This window comes from Neoarius graeffei, chromosome 23 (genome assembly GCF_027579695.1).
Source record: "Neoarius graeffei isolate fNeoGra1 chromosome 23, fNeoGra1.pri, whole genome shotgun sequence".
Lineage (NCBI taxonomy): Eukaryota > Metazoa > Chordata > Actinopteri > Siluriformes > Ariidae > Neoarius > Neoarius graeffei.
The window spans coordinates 514,467-531,998 of NC_083591.1; the positions used below are offsets into that span (position 1 = coordinate 514,467).

The 17,532-nt window shown below is 41.7% G+C and overlaps 1 protein-coding gene across 1 annotated transcript; it reads right to left on the reverse strand.

Annotated features, from left to right (window-relative positions):
• On the reverse strand, positions 1-5,396 carry LOC132871963 (C-type mannose receptor 2-like). The gene is made up of 4 exons (XM_060906619.1): positions 5,312-5,396; positions 924-1,280; positions 504-836; positions 1-368 (listed from the first exon to the last, which is right to left on the reverse strand). The coding sequence occupies exons 1-4, from the start codon at positions 5,394-5,396 to the stop codon at positions 1-3; spliced, it is 1,143 nt and encodes a 380-aa protein (XP_060762602.1).
• Positions 5,397-17,532: the final 12,136 nt, after the last annotated feature.

The window sequence follows — 17,532 nt, forward strand, 5'->3', positions numbered from 1 at the left end:
CTATCTACATTTGATGTGACACAGAGCTCTATAGCGAGACAGACAGTTCATATCCCTCCAGCCGTAGCGGTTCCGTGGATCGACGGCGCCGCAGTGCTCAGAGAGCTGATGCTTGGGCTGTTTCCCTTCAGCCCAGTTGGAGTACGAAGAAACAGCGTTCCCACTGGACCACATCCAGAACCCGAAGAGTTGGCTCTGTCTAAGCCCCACCCACACAGGCTCGGAGATATTCATCCTCCAGAGTTCAGACTCCACCTCTTTCTGTTCATCCTCGCACTCAATCTGCAAAAATCCAGCCCTGTTCTCCTGATGGCAGTAATCCAGCGCTTTCTCCCAGTTCAGAGCCACATCACTCACATGGATATTACCTGAGAGACAGAAAAACCCAAAAGGAGGAGGAGAGTGAGATCAGAGACAGAGACTCACACCAGCTGTGCTCTAGTCGTCATACAGAAGATTGCTGAGACAGTTTTAGTTTTACTGCCTGGAAAATCATCACTTACTGCTGTAGCACAGAGCAGGGACTGTATTAGAACATGGCGCTGGATGCCATTCTGATTCTCTTAGATATGCACAGTTATCTGATGCCTGAGGTTGACCCGTGCTCCAGTTTCTGTAAGTAGAGTTTCCTCCATCACTCCACTGCCAGTCATCCCGCAGCAGACCGATCCAGAAGGGCGTGGTGCTGTTTAACCCTTCAGTCTTCACCTCTTCATTTTGCTGCTCGTCTCTGATGCTGACCAGGTCAGTGTAGTTCCTCCTGCAGTAATGCTGAGCTTCATACCACGTCTTATGCTCAAGGATTAGATGATAAATGGGGTTGGTTTTACCGTCACCTGTAGATGTTAAAAATATAGGCTCCTAATTTAACAAAAAATCTTGGAGGTGAATTTTTTTTTTTAATTTGGACCCAAGACAGTTACCTTGTTTATAGCACATGAAATGTTTTGTCCCTGTGCACTGAAGACCGTCCCAGTTACCATCAGCTCTCATAGCAGCACAGCAGGTCGATGCCCTACAGGCCCCTGTCACGTTTCCGAATGTTACAGGATCACCATTCGACCATTTCTCACTGAACTCACCACGACGGAGACCGATCCATCCAGAACTGATACCAGACTTATTTATCATATTTTTCAGTTCAGTGTTGTCTTCATCAGAGTCCACAGTGACGAGGTCGGTGTATTTCTCTCTGCAAGCTGCCTGAGCCTCAGCCCAAGTCATCTTACCCTGAATTAAATGGAAGATAGCGAGGTGGCTGTGGACTGGAGGAGAAAAGGCTGTGGAAGAAATTTCTCCCGTTAATGGAGCAGGACAGAGAGGAACGCTCATTACACATATAACTGGGAATGAGAATCACATGGACTCTCGTGTGTGTGCAGATCTTTCCCACCCATTCTGTGGCATATATAAACTTTATATACTTTTATAAATGTATAATTATAATAATCTTGTATAGTTTTCCCTCTCAGATACGTGCATCTACATTTTTGGCTGTTTTTGGTCCCAAGGTTGAAATAAAAAACTCCTATTTTTATTAGTTATGCTTTATTTTTAATAATTCTTTTCAGTACAGTAAGGGTGATGACACAAATACGTTGCTGAATGACTTATGATTGTTGGAGGGAATCGTCATCGTCACTGCCGAACCCGATCCGGTCTTGAGGTGAACCATGTTTGGTTGACTTGATCAGAATTGCAGCAGTATGGTGGCCGGTTCCTTTCTGTGCACTCACACACACATTCACACACACACGGGTAATGTAGAGTAGCCAGTTAACCTACTGCATGTCTTTGGGCTGTGGGGGAACCGGAGCACCCGGAGGAAACCCACGGGGAGAACATGCAAACTCCACACAGAAAGGCCCCTGTCAGCCACTGGGCTCGAACCCACAACCTTCTTGCTGTGAGGTGACAGTGATAACCACTACACCACCGTGCCGCCTCACTGGAGGGAATAAACAATAACAAAACCTGTGATTGGTGAAAATGTCTTGTTTGTAAGCTGTAGGTCCGCTGTTTATAGTACATTCAGCTTCCTCCATGAAAAATGAACAGATAAGAAAACTGAAAATAAATATTTGAATAAATAAAACAAGAATATCTGTCAAACTTCACTCCGCTGAGGCAGGACCTGAGTCAATCCTGAGGATCATCACAGCTCAGCTGAGGAACATGTGTTTCTTCCATCATCCCTAAACTCAGAACAGACCGGAACCTCTACGAGAACGTCAGTCCATGAGATTTCCACAATAACATATTGTATTGTTTATGAGCTCATTTATTTTAATATTAACTGAAATGTAATAGTGTGTGGGTTGGTGGTGCAGTAGGTGGAGGTGTCTCACAGCACTGTGAGAACATCAGGAACACACGGAGAACTCTCTGGAGCTCTTAATTCTCTGGTCTTTTATCTGGTTAAATAGACTTTTCACGAGTCTAGTAAATAGATTTATAGTCAGTTGATTAGTTCTTTACTGTTCCATTATAAATTATTTGTACTGATAGTCATTAATCTTTTCATGAAAAGTGTTGGAGATTAAAATGAAGTGTTCTATTAATTAAGATTATTATTTAAACAGACGTGCAGCTTGTGAACAGGCAAGGCAGGCAACTGCTTGGGGCCCCCTGGCCCAGGGGCCCCCCGAGAGTCGGGGCCCGAGGGCTTATTTATTTTGTTTTTTATTGTTTTTATTGTTCTTTACCATTGTATTTTCACATTTGGAATTTAAAAAACTTCGGTTTCATACATTTTTCGTTGGTGTCAGATTATTTATAACATATTGGTGATGAACGCTGGTCAGAAGGGCCCCCTGGAAATTTTTGCTTGGGGCCACAACAGACTCTAGAATCGCCTCTGTGTTTAAATGAACAAAAATAACGATTTGCCTGTAGTTTGTTGACTTTTTTTATTATAAACTTTATTTTACCTGCTTCCAAACACTTAACCATCCCAAAGAGCGCATTAACCCTCTATTAACCACAACCTTCCACACTCACAACAAGTCCAATGAGTTTCTTTTCTTTTCTCTGCTGCTCGATCTTGTTTGAGCAGCAACACTAAAGCGCTCCTCACCACAAGGGGGCAGTAATGTTCCCACTGAGCACACAAACAGAAATACACAGGAAGTCTGAGCATGGTGCTCAGAAACTGGCAAAATAAGTTGAATATAAATTTCAAATATTTTAATTACTTACACGTTTCAACAGATGTTTTTTTTCTGTGATGGATTTAAAAACATTTACATTTATGTCACTGTTTGTTTGTTTGTTTGTTTGTTTCTTGCTTTGCTAGCAGTAAGATTAGCATTAAAGGGATCCTCCAGTGGATTTATTCTCAAACTTATTTTCAGTAAAAGTAGTCACAGATTTCAAAAATTAAACTTTCATTTTTGGAGACAAAATAGTGTTTGAGAAAAATGAATTCTCTTTAAAATGTCAGATGGGCTTCCTGCGGCGGTGACGTATGTGATGATGTCAGGTCGAAAATGATGATAATGCGAAAATGATGCTAAACAGAAAGCACAAGCTGAAACTAGACTGAGTTTCCACAGAGAAAATGTGAAGTGCAGCGCGGCGGTGTCGGGATTAGCACTGTCGCCTTACAGCAAGAAGGTTCTGGGTTTGAGCCCAGCATTTATATGCGACACAATGAGGTATACTGATTTAAAAAATGATAAATTTGGTAAAATACTTATAAAACTAGCAAAACTATGATGTAAACACAGAATATAAACAGCTGAGTAGCTCCAAGCGACCTGACATCATCATGTAGGCTACGTCACCGCCGCAGGAAGCCCATCTGACATTTTAAAGAAAATTTATTTTTCTCAAACACTATTTGGTCTCCGAAAATGATAGTTTGATTTTTGAACTCTCCAAATACTTTTAACTGAAAATAAATTTGAGAATAAATCCACTGGAAGATCCCTTTAAAAACATACAATCTGAAATTATTATTTTTTTGTTTTGTTTTTTAATTCAGAGCTTCACATATAAATCTCAAAAATACAGATTTTATTTAAAGTAGACTAAAGGTAAAAGAGCTGGGATTTCCAGGGAACAGTGTGTTCTACTCACAGAGCTCATTTATCCACAGTGATGTTAAACACTGCATGCGTAACGTATGCACAGAGTAACTATTAATGTAATTATTGACACTCATTAGCTGCTAACACTCAAATTTAGTGACTTAACAGGATGTTTCAGTAAAACACAAGAATTTTACATGCATTTATGGTTCATATTTTGTATTTTGACTCCAATTAAAGGTTCATTAATCAAAATTAGGTCTCTAATGGTTCAGTAAACGCTGCAGTGTTTATTCTGCTCTCACTGTCATTCTTCTTATTCCATCTATCTGTAGCACAGCGTGGTTTATTCCCTGACTGTAAATCAGTATCAGTTTGTGTTCAGAGTTTACTGATTTTATCTTCTGACCAGCCTGAGGTGGGGGCGGAGTGAAGCAACATTAGGGGCGTGTCTATATAATGACTGACAGGAGGCTCATGAAAACAACAGGCACTATGGCCTTTTTTTTGCAAACAGGTTTATCTTTGCCAAAAACCTTCTTACAGTGTTATTTTTTAACGCTCTACAGCTTTTCCAGCTGATTTCAATACGGAGAAATTCTACATCAACATCCAGCTTTGTGTCGAGCTGCTTTGCGACAAATTGAATTGAATTATTTGTAAAAGTATGAAAAAAACTCCTTGTCTCTTCACTTCTCTTGTGTGTTTCTGAAGGAAAACTGATGAACACCTTTCCTCCTGAGATCACTGAGGCGAGAGCAAATGTTTGCTGTTTTTAGGAATAAAACAAGAAAAACCCTCTGAATGATGGCTTTGGACTGGACGGGTTGGATAGATTTAGTAAATGTCAGTAGTTTATACTGCATTCGTATGACATGGAATGAAGAGATTATTACATTTCACTGCTCTGATCTCACACTGATGATGCTCTACACTCACACCATCATTCATCATTATATTTAATCAGACCTGAATCAACACAGAGTTTCAACACGCTCTCACTGGCACGATTTAACACCCCCAGCCCCCCCAAAAAAACTATCATTTGATGAATTTATTTACTTCCAAACAGACTAAATATGAATTTTAAGTAAAAGTGTCTGAAAATGACATTGTTCATGGAGTTACATTTAAATGGAACAGACCAGGTGTTTAAGGGACCTACTGAGACTTTAACAGGCCAGGAGCAGCTGCACTTAATAGGATTTAAAAAGAAAAAAAAGGATGCACACCTTCAGTTAGGATTCTTTACAGTTTATTAAATAGAGTTCAATATTTACCTGAGAACAGGAGGAAGAGGAACGACACGGTTGCCATGGTGATGTCAGTGCTGGAGTGATGCCCTGTGGGTTTAAAATCCAACATCAGCTCATAATAATAATAATAATAATAATAATAATGGTGCTTTGCCCCCAGAAGAAGGGCTTTGTGTCACAGAGCAGCTCGCTGTGTGTTGTGAAGTGTAAATGATGAAAGCAGTGTGTGAATTTGCCAGAATCGACTCAGTGATGGTGATGAGGTGAACAGATCCAGGTGAAGTGCTGCAGTCTTACCTGATGAGCTGCTCGCTGCTGAATGGAGTCTTAATGTTCCACTCAGAACCCTTTAATATCCACATCATCACGTGTTCAGGGTGAGCAGGAGCTGATGAGCTCATATGTGTGTCATTTAGAGGAAAAAAGTTGTAGCGTTCCTCAGGTAAATGAGCTGAAGTGCTCCTGCGTCATGGTCAGAGGTGTTATGGCTGCTGCAGACTCTCTGGATTAACGATTAAACTCAAATATCATCATAAACCCCACCGTCCCTGGCCCTGATAAAGCACCACACAAATTCCACAGAACTTACGAAGAAGAAGAAACAAAGGATAGAGTGCTTTTATCAACCGTCCTGTCTGCATTTTATCTTTATTCACAACAATAATAATTCATGAGCTTCAATGAGCTAAAGCATTTCATCTAAAGTTTATTAACGATAGTCACACTCTTAAAATGGTTCTTTAAAGATGCTAGAGATGCGTTTATTCAGGAGTATAAATTGTTCTCCGATGTCTGTAGATCTCTAAAAAGGTTCTTTGTATAATTAAATGTTCTTAGCTTCCAGTCTTGGACTCTTTCTAAAGGTTCCTCCAGAGGGAATTTTATTGTTCTCGTGTAAAAATGATGATTCCTTTCTGAAAAGAGGAGCTGCACATGACACACTAAAATCAATATCATCATATGGGGATGAAAAAAGCCTGAAATGTGTGTATGATGTGATTTATATATAGAACTGGTGGTGTATATAACATTATACACTCATTATATTTATCAGTAAGAGTTTAAAGACGAGTCGATGCATGAAGGATAATAAATGCAGTGTCCATCAGTGTGTGGTTGATGAAAGTCTTCTATTTCACTCTCTGCTACAATAATAAAGTAAATTTCTGGTCTGTGATGATAATCCACCCCAAAGCAACACGATGGCTTCAGTCTCCCTGTGTTAGAGAAATGAAACTCCAGGTCACAGTGTGAGTGTGAGTGACTGTGTAAAGAGGAAAGTGTCGAATGTTGTTGGATTTGTGAAGAGGAATCCCTCTGAACCTTCAGCGGTTTATTAGAATGTAGAAACACCACTTTCTCTCATTTACGCTCTTTATAACGAGCTTTAAACTTCCTGCAGCTCGTTTCACTGCACATCATCTTTAACAGCAGCCAATCGTAGCTTTTACACTTTTACTATATTTAACATTTCACCATCATGAAACTTTGGGTTGAAGTTGATAAAATAATCCAGGCATGAATACGTGTGTGATGTTGATTCATGGCTGATTTCCATGATGTAAATCCCGCTGTGTTTATGATCGTCTCCCTCCCTCAGCTCGTCTGCTTTCATCCAGAAACATTTGCATGTGGTTTGTGCTGCAGCTTCTGTTTCATTTCATTTCATTTCATTTCCTGCATGTTGGATCTCTGCTGAGGAAATAATCCACTTTTATACTCGTGTTATAAATCTTTATTTACAAATGGATTATTGAAGAATATGTTCCTGTGTGTGTGTGTGTGTGTGTGTGTGTGTGTGTGTGTGTGTGTGTGTGTGTGTGTTATACTGCATGTTCTTTATACACTACAGGAAAAAGTCTGTATAAAGTGAATGAGTGGTTTTGAGTTTGAGGCCCTGTCAGCCCTGCGATAGCCTGGTGACTTGTCCAGGGCGAACCCCGCCTCTCACCCAGAGTCAGGTGGGATCGGCTCCAGCTCACCTGCGACCTTGTAGAACAGGATAAACGGCTACAGATAATGGATGGATGGAGTTTGAGGCCCAGGTCACAGATGTGAGTGAACTGTGAAGGTTTTGAGCTTTAATAAAGTCATCATGGGGATTGAGGCTCAGCTGTGAGACTGTTTGTAATATTCGTTTGTCCACGTTCCTGTATTTGAGTCCTCTTAGCTGTCTTAAGGGACAATCCATTCCTCTATCAGAAAACATTGTGCTCTTCATCCATCCATTTATCTTCAGTAATGTTCTGTGCGTTATCCTGCTCGGGGTGGCAGTGGATCCAGAACACACAGATTCCGAGGAACCTTGGTGTCTGTTTTTGGGAGAGAAACACAGAACCTGGTGGGAACTGAGCTCAGGGGACTGTGAGGAGACAACACTCTCCTCTGTACCACCTCACCTTAACAAAGAAAAGGAGGCCATTTACACAAAAGAACAACAACAATAACGTTCCTCAGATTTAACATTTATCCTCAGATTAGATCTTTATGGTCAACTGGAGCATCGTGACATCATCAGATTTTCAGACATGTCATAAAAGTGGATAGAGAACCCAATTCAACAAAAAAGACAAAAATATTATACTTGGTCATTTATTTATTAAGCAGAATGATCCAACATTTCCTATCGCTCAGTGGCAAAAGTATGTGCACCCTTGTTGTCAGTATCTGGTGTCCCCCCTCCCCCATGCAGTAATAACTGCAGCTGATCATTTGCTGTAACTGTGGATCAGATGCTGAACATCAGCACAGAGGAGTTTGATCCTGTTCCTCTGTACATGAGCAGCTTCAGCTCTGGGATGGTGGTGTGTTTCCTCACATGAGCTGCTCACACAACATTTCAGTTGGATTAAGGTCAGGACTTTGACTTGGTCATTCTAAAACATTAACTTCATTCTTCTTTAACCATTCTTTGGTAGAATGACTCATGTGCTTTGGGTCGTTGTCTCACTGCATGACCCTCCTTCTCTTGAGATTCAGGTCACAGACAGGTGTCCTGAGGTTTTCCTTTAGAATTCTCGGGAATAATTCAGAATTCATTGTTCCATCGATAAGCCGTCCTGACCCAGATGCAGCAAAACAGCCCAAACCATGATACTACCACCACCATGTTTCGCAGATGGGATCAGCTTCTTATGCTGGAATGCAGTGTTTTCTTTCTCCAAGCAGAATGCTTCTCATTTCAACCAAAAAGTTCTATTTTGGTCTCATCAGTCCACAGATTTTTCCCAGTAGTCTTCTGGTTTGTCCATGTGATCTTTAGCAAACTGCAGTTGTGCAGCGATGTTCTTTTTGGAGAGCAGGCGCTTTCTCCTTACAGCCCTGCCATGAACATTGTTGTTGTTCAGTGTTCTCCTGACGGTGGGCTCATGAACATTAGCCAATGTGAGAGAGACCTGTAGTTGTTTAGACTCTGGGTTCCTCTGTGACCTCGTGGACTATTACATGCCTTGCTCTTGGAGTGATGTTTGTTGCTCCACTGCTGAGGAGGGTAACAGTGATCCTGAACTTCCTCCATCTGTCTGACTGTGGATTGGTGGAGTCCAAACTCTTTACAGATGCTTCTGTGATCTTTTCCAGCCTGATGAGCCTCAACAGCTCTCTTTTTGAGGTCCTCAGAAATCTTCTTTGTTTGTGCCATGATACACTTCCACAGACATGTGCTGTGAAGATCAGACTTTGATAGATCCCTGTTCTTTAAATAAAAACAAGGTGAACACTCACCTGATTGTCATCTCACTTACTGAAAACATCTGGTTCAAATTTTCACCTTCAGATTAACTGCTAATTCTTGGGGTTCACATACTTTTGCCACTGACTGGTGTAATATTGGATCATTTTCCAATAATAATTTTTGTCTCATTTGTTTAACTGGATTCTCTTTATTTACTGTTAAGACGTGTTTGAAAATCTGATGATGTTTAATTCATATTTATGCAAAAATTCTCAGGACTTCACAAACTTTCAAGCACTGTATATTATTATTATTACAACTCCGATTCCAAAAAAGTTGGGACAAAGTACAAATTGTAAATAAAAACGGAATGCAATAATTTACAAATCTCAAAAACTGATATTGTATTCACAATAGAACATAGACAACATATCAAATGTCGAAAGTGAGACATTTTGAAATTTCATGCCAAATATTGGCTCATTTGAAATTTCATGACAGCAACACATCTCAAAAAAGTTGGGACAGGGGCAATAAGAGGCTGGAAAAGTTAAAGGTACAAAAAAGGAACAGCTGGAGGACCAAATTGCAACTCATTAGGTCAATTGGCAATAGGTCATTAACATGACTGGGTATAAAAAGAGCATCTTGGAGTGGCAGCGGCTCTCAGAAGTAAAGATGGGAAGAGGATCACCAATCCCCCTAATTCTGCGCCGACAAATAGTGGAGCAATATCAGAAAGGAGTTCGACAGTGTAAAATTGCAAAGAGTTTGAACATATCATCATCTACAGTGCATAATATCATCAAAAGATTCAGAGAATCTGGAAGAATCTCTGTGCGTAAGGGTCAAGGCCGGAAAACCATACTGGGTACCCGTGATCTTCGGGCCCTTAGATGGCACTGCATCACATACAGGCATGCTTCTGTATTGGAAATCACAAAATGGGCTCAGGAATATTTCCAGAGAACATTATCTGTGAACACAATTCACCGTGCCATCCGCCGTCGCCAGCTAAAACTCTATAGTTCAAAGAAGAAGCCGTATCTAAACACGATCCAGAAGCGCAGACGTCTTCTCTGGGCCAAGACTCATTTAAAATGGACTGTGGCAAAGTGGAAAACTGTTCTGTGGTCAGACGAATCAAAATGTGAAGTTCTTTATGGAAATCAGGGACGCCGTGTCATTCGGACTAAAGAGGAGAAGGACGACCCAAGTTGTTATCGGCGCTCAGTTCAGAAGCCTGCATCTCTGATGGTATGGGGTTGCATTAGTGCGTGTGGCATGGGCAGCTTACACATCTGGAAAGACACCATCAATGCTGAAAGGTATATCCAGGTTCTAGAGCAACATATGCTCCCATCCAGACGACGTCTCTTTCAGGGAAGACCTTGCATTTTCCAACATGACAATGCCAAACCACATACTGCATCAATTACAGCATCATGGCTGCGTAGAAGAAGGGTCCGGGTACTGAACTGGCCAGCCTGCAGTCCAGATCTTTCACCCATAGAAAACATTTGGCGCATCATAAAACGGAAGATACGACAAAAAAGACCTAAGACAGTTGAGCAACTAGAATCCTACATTAGACAAGAATGGGTTAACATTCCTCTCCCTAAACTTGAGCAACTTGTCTCCTTAAGGCCAATTTATGCTGACAACCCAGTCCTCGCAGATAGTGTCGCAGACAGTGTCTGTGTAGCCCCCCCACCTTCGCAGACACTCTGCGCACACCTCCCAAAAATTGTGACCACCGCAGAAGCCTCGCAGACAGTATCGTAGACAAGAGGGCTCTGATTGGTCCACTCTACATACGCTGTACACGCACTTCTGCTTCCCTACTTTCCCGGTTTGGATTGTTTTCACGACCGGCATTTTTAAAAACACGAGCGAAGATGGAGCAGCACGAAGAGCGGTTGATTGAGGAAGTACGTACATCTATACGACTCCAGTTCTAGTCATTATAAAAAAAAAAAAGTTCTAGTCATTATAAGTAACCGGAGGATAAACACTCCACTAACCACACCCACCAACTACTCCTAGCGACTTCACGCCCCCTTGCGTTGTGGCGGTGAATAACATCACGCACGCCTATAATTCCCCACTCAATGATAAATTACAACTGTCTGCGAAAAGCTATCTGTGAAAGCCTTGTCGCAAGAGCATGCAGAGGCCTTCAGTCCCCAGACGTTTACAGACTGTTGTAAAGAGAAAAGGGGATGTCTCACAGTGGGAAACATGGCCTTGTCCCAACTTTTTTTGAGATGTTATGAAATTTAAAATCACCTAATTTTTCTCTTTAAATGATACATTTTCTCAGTTTAAACATTTGATATGTCATCTATGTTTTATTCTGAATAAAATATGGAATTTTGAAACTTCCACATCATTGCATTCCGTTTTTATTTACAATCTGTACTTTGTCCCAACTTTTTTGGAATCGGGGTTGTATTATTATTATTATTATTATTATTATTATTGACAGTTTGGTTCCTTTTTCGCTGATGCTGGATTTTATCAACACAGGCCACTGTAAACATTTCTTGTCGCTGGCATCACCATGGCAACCATGTCAGTCATGCTCCTCCTCCTCTTCTCTTGTAATGAATTCCTAATCAATAAACTTTAACCCTTTGAGATCCAAACATTAAATATCAGTGAGTGAGATATGATCTGTGTCGTCTGATCCTGCAAAACCTGTGTTTCACTGCAGCCAGTTAACGATCACAAATCCTCAGAATAAACATTTAAAATAATGTGCAAACAGAATGTGACACAAAAGAGTGCCGTGCAATGTGTTTCAAGAATTAAGTTATTTTATTATGTATTTATTGTAGTTAGCCTAAAAATGCTTGAGGATTTAAACCGTAACTGTCAATTTCACATGGAGAGCTCAGTGATAGGTGGAGTTTCTCTGAAAGCCCCGCCTCCCATGGGTTCAGGTGAGATTAGTGTTTTTTCCTGATTGTTGTCACCCTCTTGTGATGGCAGGGCAAGTGGCTGTCAATATATATGTTTATTTGTTATCTATTAAATAAGTGGGAAAATAATGCTGTTAAGTTTATATGGTAGGCTTTCCTCCTCCTCTTCTTCTTCTTCTTCGTGTATCAGTAGATAAATTATTATCTAACTTAAAATGATGAAAGGTTGTTTGGTTGAAGCTCCAAGTTGTGGATCTGAGTCTGTTGTGTAGGAAGTTAACTGAGGGACGACTAGTCGAATCGGTGTGTAGGTTCAGGTCTCAGAAAAAGGAGTAAATAAACAAATTCACAGTTCAAGCTGCATTGAACCAATTTATCGAGTAAATAAGTAAGGGATAATATACAGTGATCAGGCCTGAGTTTCCCAAAAGCATCGCAGCACAAAGATCATCGTTAAATGGTCGAGCGAGCAGCACAATGAACACTCTCTCTCTCTTTCCTAGTTAAGACCCTCTTAGTTTTAAGAGGTTTTTGGGAAACCCACCTCTGATTATTATTGCAGAATAAATATATCTGCTGATGCAGGACCCTAATGCAAAGCCAAGGGGACTTGATTCACCCTTTCACAATAATGTACATTATCCTGTGAAAGAAATCAATAATTAGAAACAAAATATTGATTTAAATGTTTTTTTTAATTTCATTGGCAAGGTCCCTGGAGGAGTAGTACCTTTCTGGTTGCCGATTGTCATCCTGGCATCCCAGACTGGTCTCCCCATACCAGCGGCATGTGATGCGGAATATAGGACCAACTCGTCACCAGCAAGCGGTCCCTCTATCTCGCCTCTCACATGCCAAAGACCGTCCGCGAGGCTCTCAGCGCCTCCCCTAGTGTTGCAGAACGCGGTGGACCTATGGGAGTAAACCCAGACAGAAAATCCCAGAAGTATTTGCGTCACCCCGGTTTTTTTTTTACTGCAATTTGAAAACTTGATGATGATATCCAAAACTTGCACCACGGTTCAAGCCCATGCTCTAACTTCACCCAGTACCGTGCCTGTCAATGTCTGTCAGACATCTCATGACCACAGTGCCCCAAACCCCCAGGGGAGGTCACTGTCTGATCGCCAGCCCGGGAAAGGTCTTATGCACCCTGGCAAAACACTCATCATAGGGCAGCTCAATTGTCGAACTCTCTCGACTACGTCATCCAAGGAGGAACTGAATTTCCTTATGTGCCACTATAACACACCTATAGTGTGCATCCAAGAACATCGTTTAGTCCATAACGACGAGTCCTTGGACATTGTAACCCATAATCTAGGTGCAGTGATGCTGTTTACCATCTCAGCTTCCCGTAACGCCCAAGGCGCAGCCATTCATGGAGTAGGGATAGCTATACTTTCGTCTTTCTTACCACTACTTTCTACTATCAGGAAGGTCTCGGAACGAATTATTATCGCCGTTTTCAAAGGCAATCCAAGGCTCAATGTTGTGTCATGCTACTCGCCTCATAATGTTTCCCCCGAGGAGGAAGTCATGCAGTTCTACCATTCTTTGCGTGAGGCAGTTGCCTCTATACTGGCGCATGCTTTCCTTGCAATTGGGGGCGACTTCAATGCCCATGTCGTGGCACGACATTCATATCACAAGAGTGAAAATCGGAACGGGGAGCTATTGACCGAATTTGCTCGCGAGCACAGTCTTATCATTGCTAACACTTGTTTCCAAAAGCCCAGGCATAAACTCTGGACTCATAGGTCTCTGAGAGGTGATCTCTTTCAAATCGACTTCATTCTATGTCATAAGCGCTGGCAAAACAGCCTTAGAGACTCTCAAGCACACTCATTGTCCAATCTTGTTGGCAGCAATCACAGAATTGTTACTGTGTCTACCAAATTGAGTGTCCGTTTGACCAGGCGCCTGCGAATGAAATGGCTCAACTGGTCTTCCTTGACTTCCGACCCAAATCTCGCTTCCTCCGTCAATGCTTTAATATCCAAAGAATTCCGAAGCCTTCCTGAAGAAGACCAATCTTATTCGTCCTTTCTGAGAGTCTGTAATAAAGTGGGGTTGTCCCTTTTTATTTTTGAAAGTTGATTTCAAAAATAAAGTGGAGGAACAATTTTGCACAAACAACCCTAAACAAGCATGGGAAGGGCTTAATAAAATGATGGGCAGAGACCGAAAGGAACCAGTGGACATATTCATGGATCTCCCCTTCTTAAATAAACTTAATAATTTTTATGGAAGGTTTGATTCTTTTGACAATAAAGCCAAATGTAATGCGGTCTCTATCAATACTCCTCAAACCACCACAATCCACCTGTCAGTGGAGGAAGTCAGACATTGCCTCGTAAAAATAAATCTACATAAAGCGCCTGGACCTGATGGCCTCCGTGGAAAGGTACTGAAGGCATGCACTAATGAATTATCAACAGTTTTGACTCATCTCTTTCAACTTTTACTGTCCACCTGTACTGTGCCGAATATGTGGAAGTCATCAATTATCAAACCGCTCCCAAAAAAACCTGGGTCAAAAGAACTGAATGACTTTCGCCCAGTTGTCTTGACCCCTATTCTGGCAAAATGCATGGAGAGGGTTGTAATCAAACATCTTATTGCATCCCTGAATCCACATCTAGACCCTATGCAATTTGCTTATAAGCCTCATAGAGGGACTGAAGATGCCACTCTCATCCTGACTAACATGGTCACTAAACATCTGCAAAATGCCAATGCTTATGCACGGATTTTATTTATCGATTTTACTGCTGCCTTTAATACAATGCAAATCCACATACTACTGCAGCGACTCATAAACCTAGGGGTAGATGGAGGGCTGGTGCATTGGATCAAGGACTTTTTAACTGACCGCCCACAGCGAGTGTGCATCAGGGACATGGTCTCAAAGGAACTAGTTCTTAATACAGGGGCTCCACAAGGTTGTTGTCTTTCCCCTGTGCTGTTCTCTGTGTACACAAATGAAATATCACTTCACTGTAATGATTTTAAATTAGTGAAATATGTAGATGATATGGCTCTATTGGGACTCTTTTATCAGAATGACAGCATATCTGACTATGTTGATCATGTTTTTAAGTTAGAGCAGTGGTGTAAGACAAGCTCACTTTTACTCAATGTATGTAAAACCAAGGAGCTAATTCTTAACTACACAAGTGTTCCATCACCACTTTTATTATCCAACCAAACAGTTGAAATTGTCAACTGCTTTAAGTACTTAGGCACATACATTGACTGCAAGCTGAACTTCACAGAAAATGTTGATGTTATATGCAAAAAGGCTAATCAAAGGTTGTATTTAATTAGAAAGCTGAAAGGCTTTGGGGTAAGTCCTAACATCTTGGAGAGGACATATGTAAGCCTAATAGAGAGTGTCCTTACCTATAACATCTCTGTATGGTATGGCCACCTCACCCTATCCAACAAGAATAGGCTGTCCAGAGTTGTGAAAATGGCAGGAAAAATCATAGGACAACGTCAAAAACCACTGGACAATCTATATAGGACTGCAGTTGATAGGAAAACCATGAATATTTTGGACGATGATACCCACCCTCTTCACTCTGAGTTTGAACTGCTCCCCTCAGGGAGGCGCTACAGGGCACACATTGCAAGGAAAAATATATACAAACACTCATTTATACCAAACGCAATTTCCATGGTCAACAAGAAATGGAAAAATTAGACAGGTGTAGGTTGGAATTGGTGCTGACCTTGTATATGATGTGCATACTGAGAGGGGCGACTGGGGTGGGGGTGGGGTAGAATGATCTATGTATGTATTTATGTTTTTGTGCAATGGTATGAATGTTTATGTTTATACGTGTTTTTATAGTGAGATCAGAGACAAATTTCATGCTGGCATGACAATAAAGTTTATTCTATTCTATTCTTTTACCCAAAGAACATCCCAAAAAGTCACCACTTTCCAATTGCCCTGCGGTGGCAGAGGTGCGCCATGTAGCTATTAACGCCAGTGTGCAGCTCATTCAAGCTGCTCAGGCTTCCCTTTGTTCTACGTTCATTATGCAGGAAGAATTAAGAATCCGAGCCATCCTCGACCGGTTCGACTCCAGTAACACCTTGACGGACACAAAAAGTGTGTGGAACCTAGTAAAGATGTTATCCAACAAATCTTCAAACCCAGTATTCATCCAAGGCGAAGATCGTTTGAAGCTCTGGAAGGACCATTTTCAATGTGTGTTATCACCTGATAGCCCTACGCCAGAAAGGCCAATTAAGATCATCCAAATCTTTGAACTCAATGAGCAAATCTTCACTGGGCTGTTCGGCCGTAATGAAGTTAACTCTGCTGTTGACGAGATGAAATCTGGTCGCGCTCCTGGGATGGATGGTCTCCCTATTGAGCTATGGAAGCTCCCAAACATCCGCGACTCCCTCTTCACATTCTGCAATGAAACCCTTGCAGGCAATGGAGCACTTGCATGTGACGTCACAGCCGATCCAGATTGTGACAGACGCCATCTTGTCGGTCAAACGCCATATTCCGCCTTCTACTTCTACTTCTGGTTCTACTTCTGCTTTTACTTCTACCTTTTCTTCTGGAAAACCCTACTATATACAATTCTACTACAACGGCTTCAGCAACAAGCTCTCCCTACCTGTGCACGGTTTTTATGTTTTTTGTGTGTATTTTTGCGTGTTGTTCGTCTGTACTGGACTTCAATATCCACTACAACCGTATGGACTTACTGGACATTGGTTTCCAGCAGAAAATGACGGTTTGTAGCGATTTCCATCGCATGCACAACATTCCGGACGAGAAAAAAAAAAAAACATTCCGGACGAGATAGCGAGACCAGCGGGGTCTCCGTGGATTGTTATCGGAAGCAAAGCGAAGGAGGCGGTGCCGGGAGCGGAAGCAAAAGCGAGGCTGCAGAGCCGGCCTGTTGACTAAGCTCAGAAAACAGCCACTCAAACCTCCACTGCCAAGCCTCTACCTCTCCAACGCCAGATCCATGTAAACAAGATGGACGAGCTGGAATTACCTTATTCTATTCTATAATCGGCTGGTCAGTGCTATACTCAATACTTAAGTGACTTACCCGTCCAATGAGGATTCTTGTTTACAAGATGCCACATCTGAGTCGCTGACAAATCCTGAATTTCTGTAGAGATAACTGTCCAGAGATTTATAGGCACGCAGTGCTTCACCACTGAGCAGCGAGGGAAAGTTAATGAGGTAATTATACACGTCCAGGTATTCCGCTGGCAGTTCAAAATCCGGTCGTGAAAACTCCGTCCAGTAAGCCATAAGGGTCACAAATCTGTAGATCGTTTATTTTAGACATATATCTAGTTATCTGTTCATTCAGTCCGTCGGTTGAAATTGATCCATTCTGTACACGAGTGCAGCAGTATTCAGCGGTGTTTTTGACCGACAAGATGGCGGTTGTGTACTTTCCGGTCACGTGACTGCAAGATCTCTATAGGCCCAAGGAATGGGGTCTAGCAGGCATCGTCCTTGTCCCTAAGAAAGGCAACCTGACGTTGCCTGACAACTTCAGGGGAATTAGTCTAGTTTAGATCGCCTCTAAAGTGTATAACCGACTGTTACTCAATAGGTTGAGGCCAGTAATGGATAACTTCTTGCGCCCAAACCA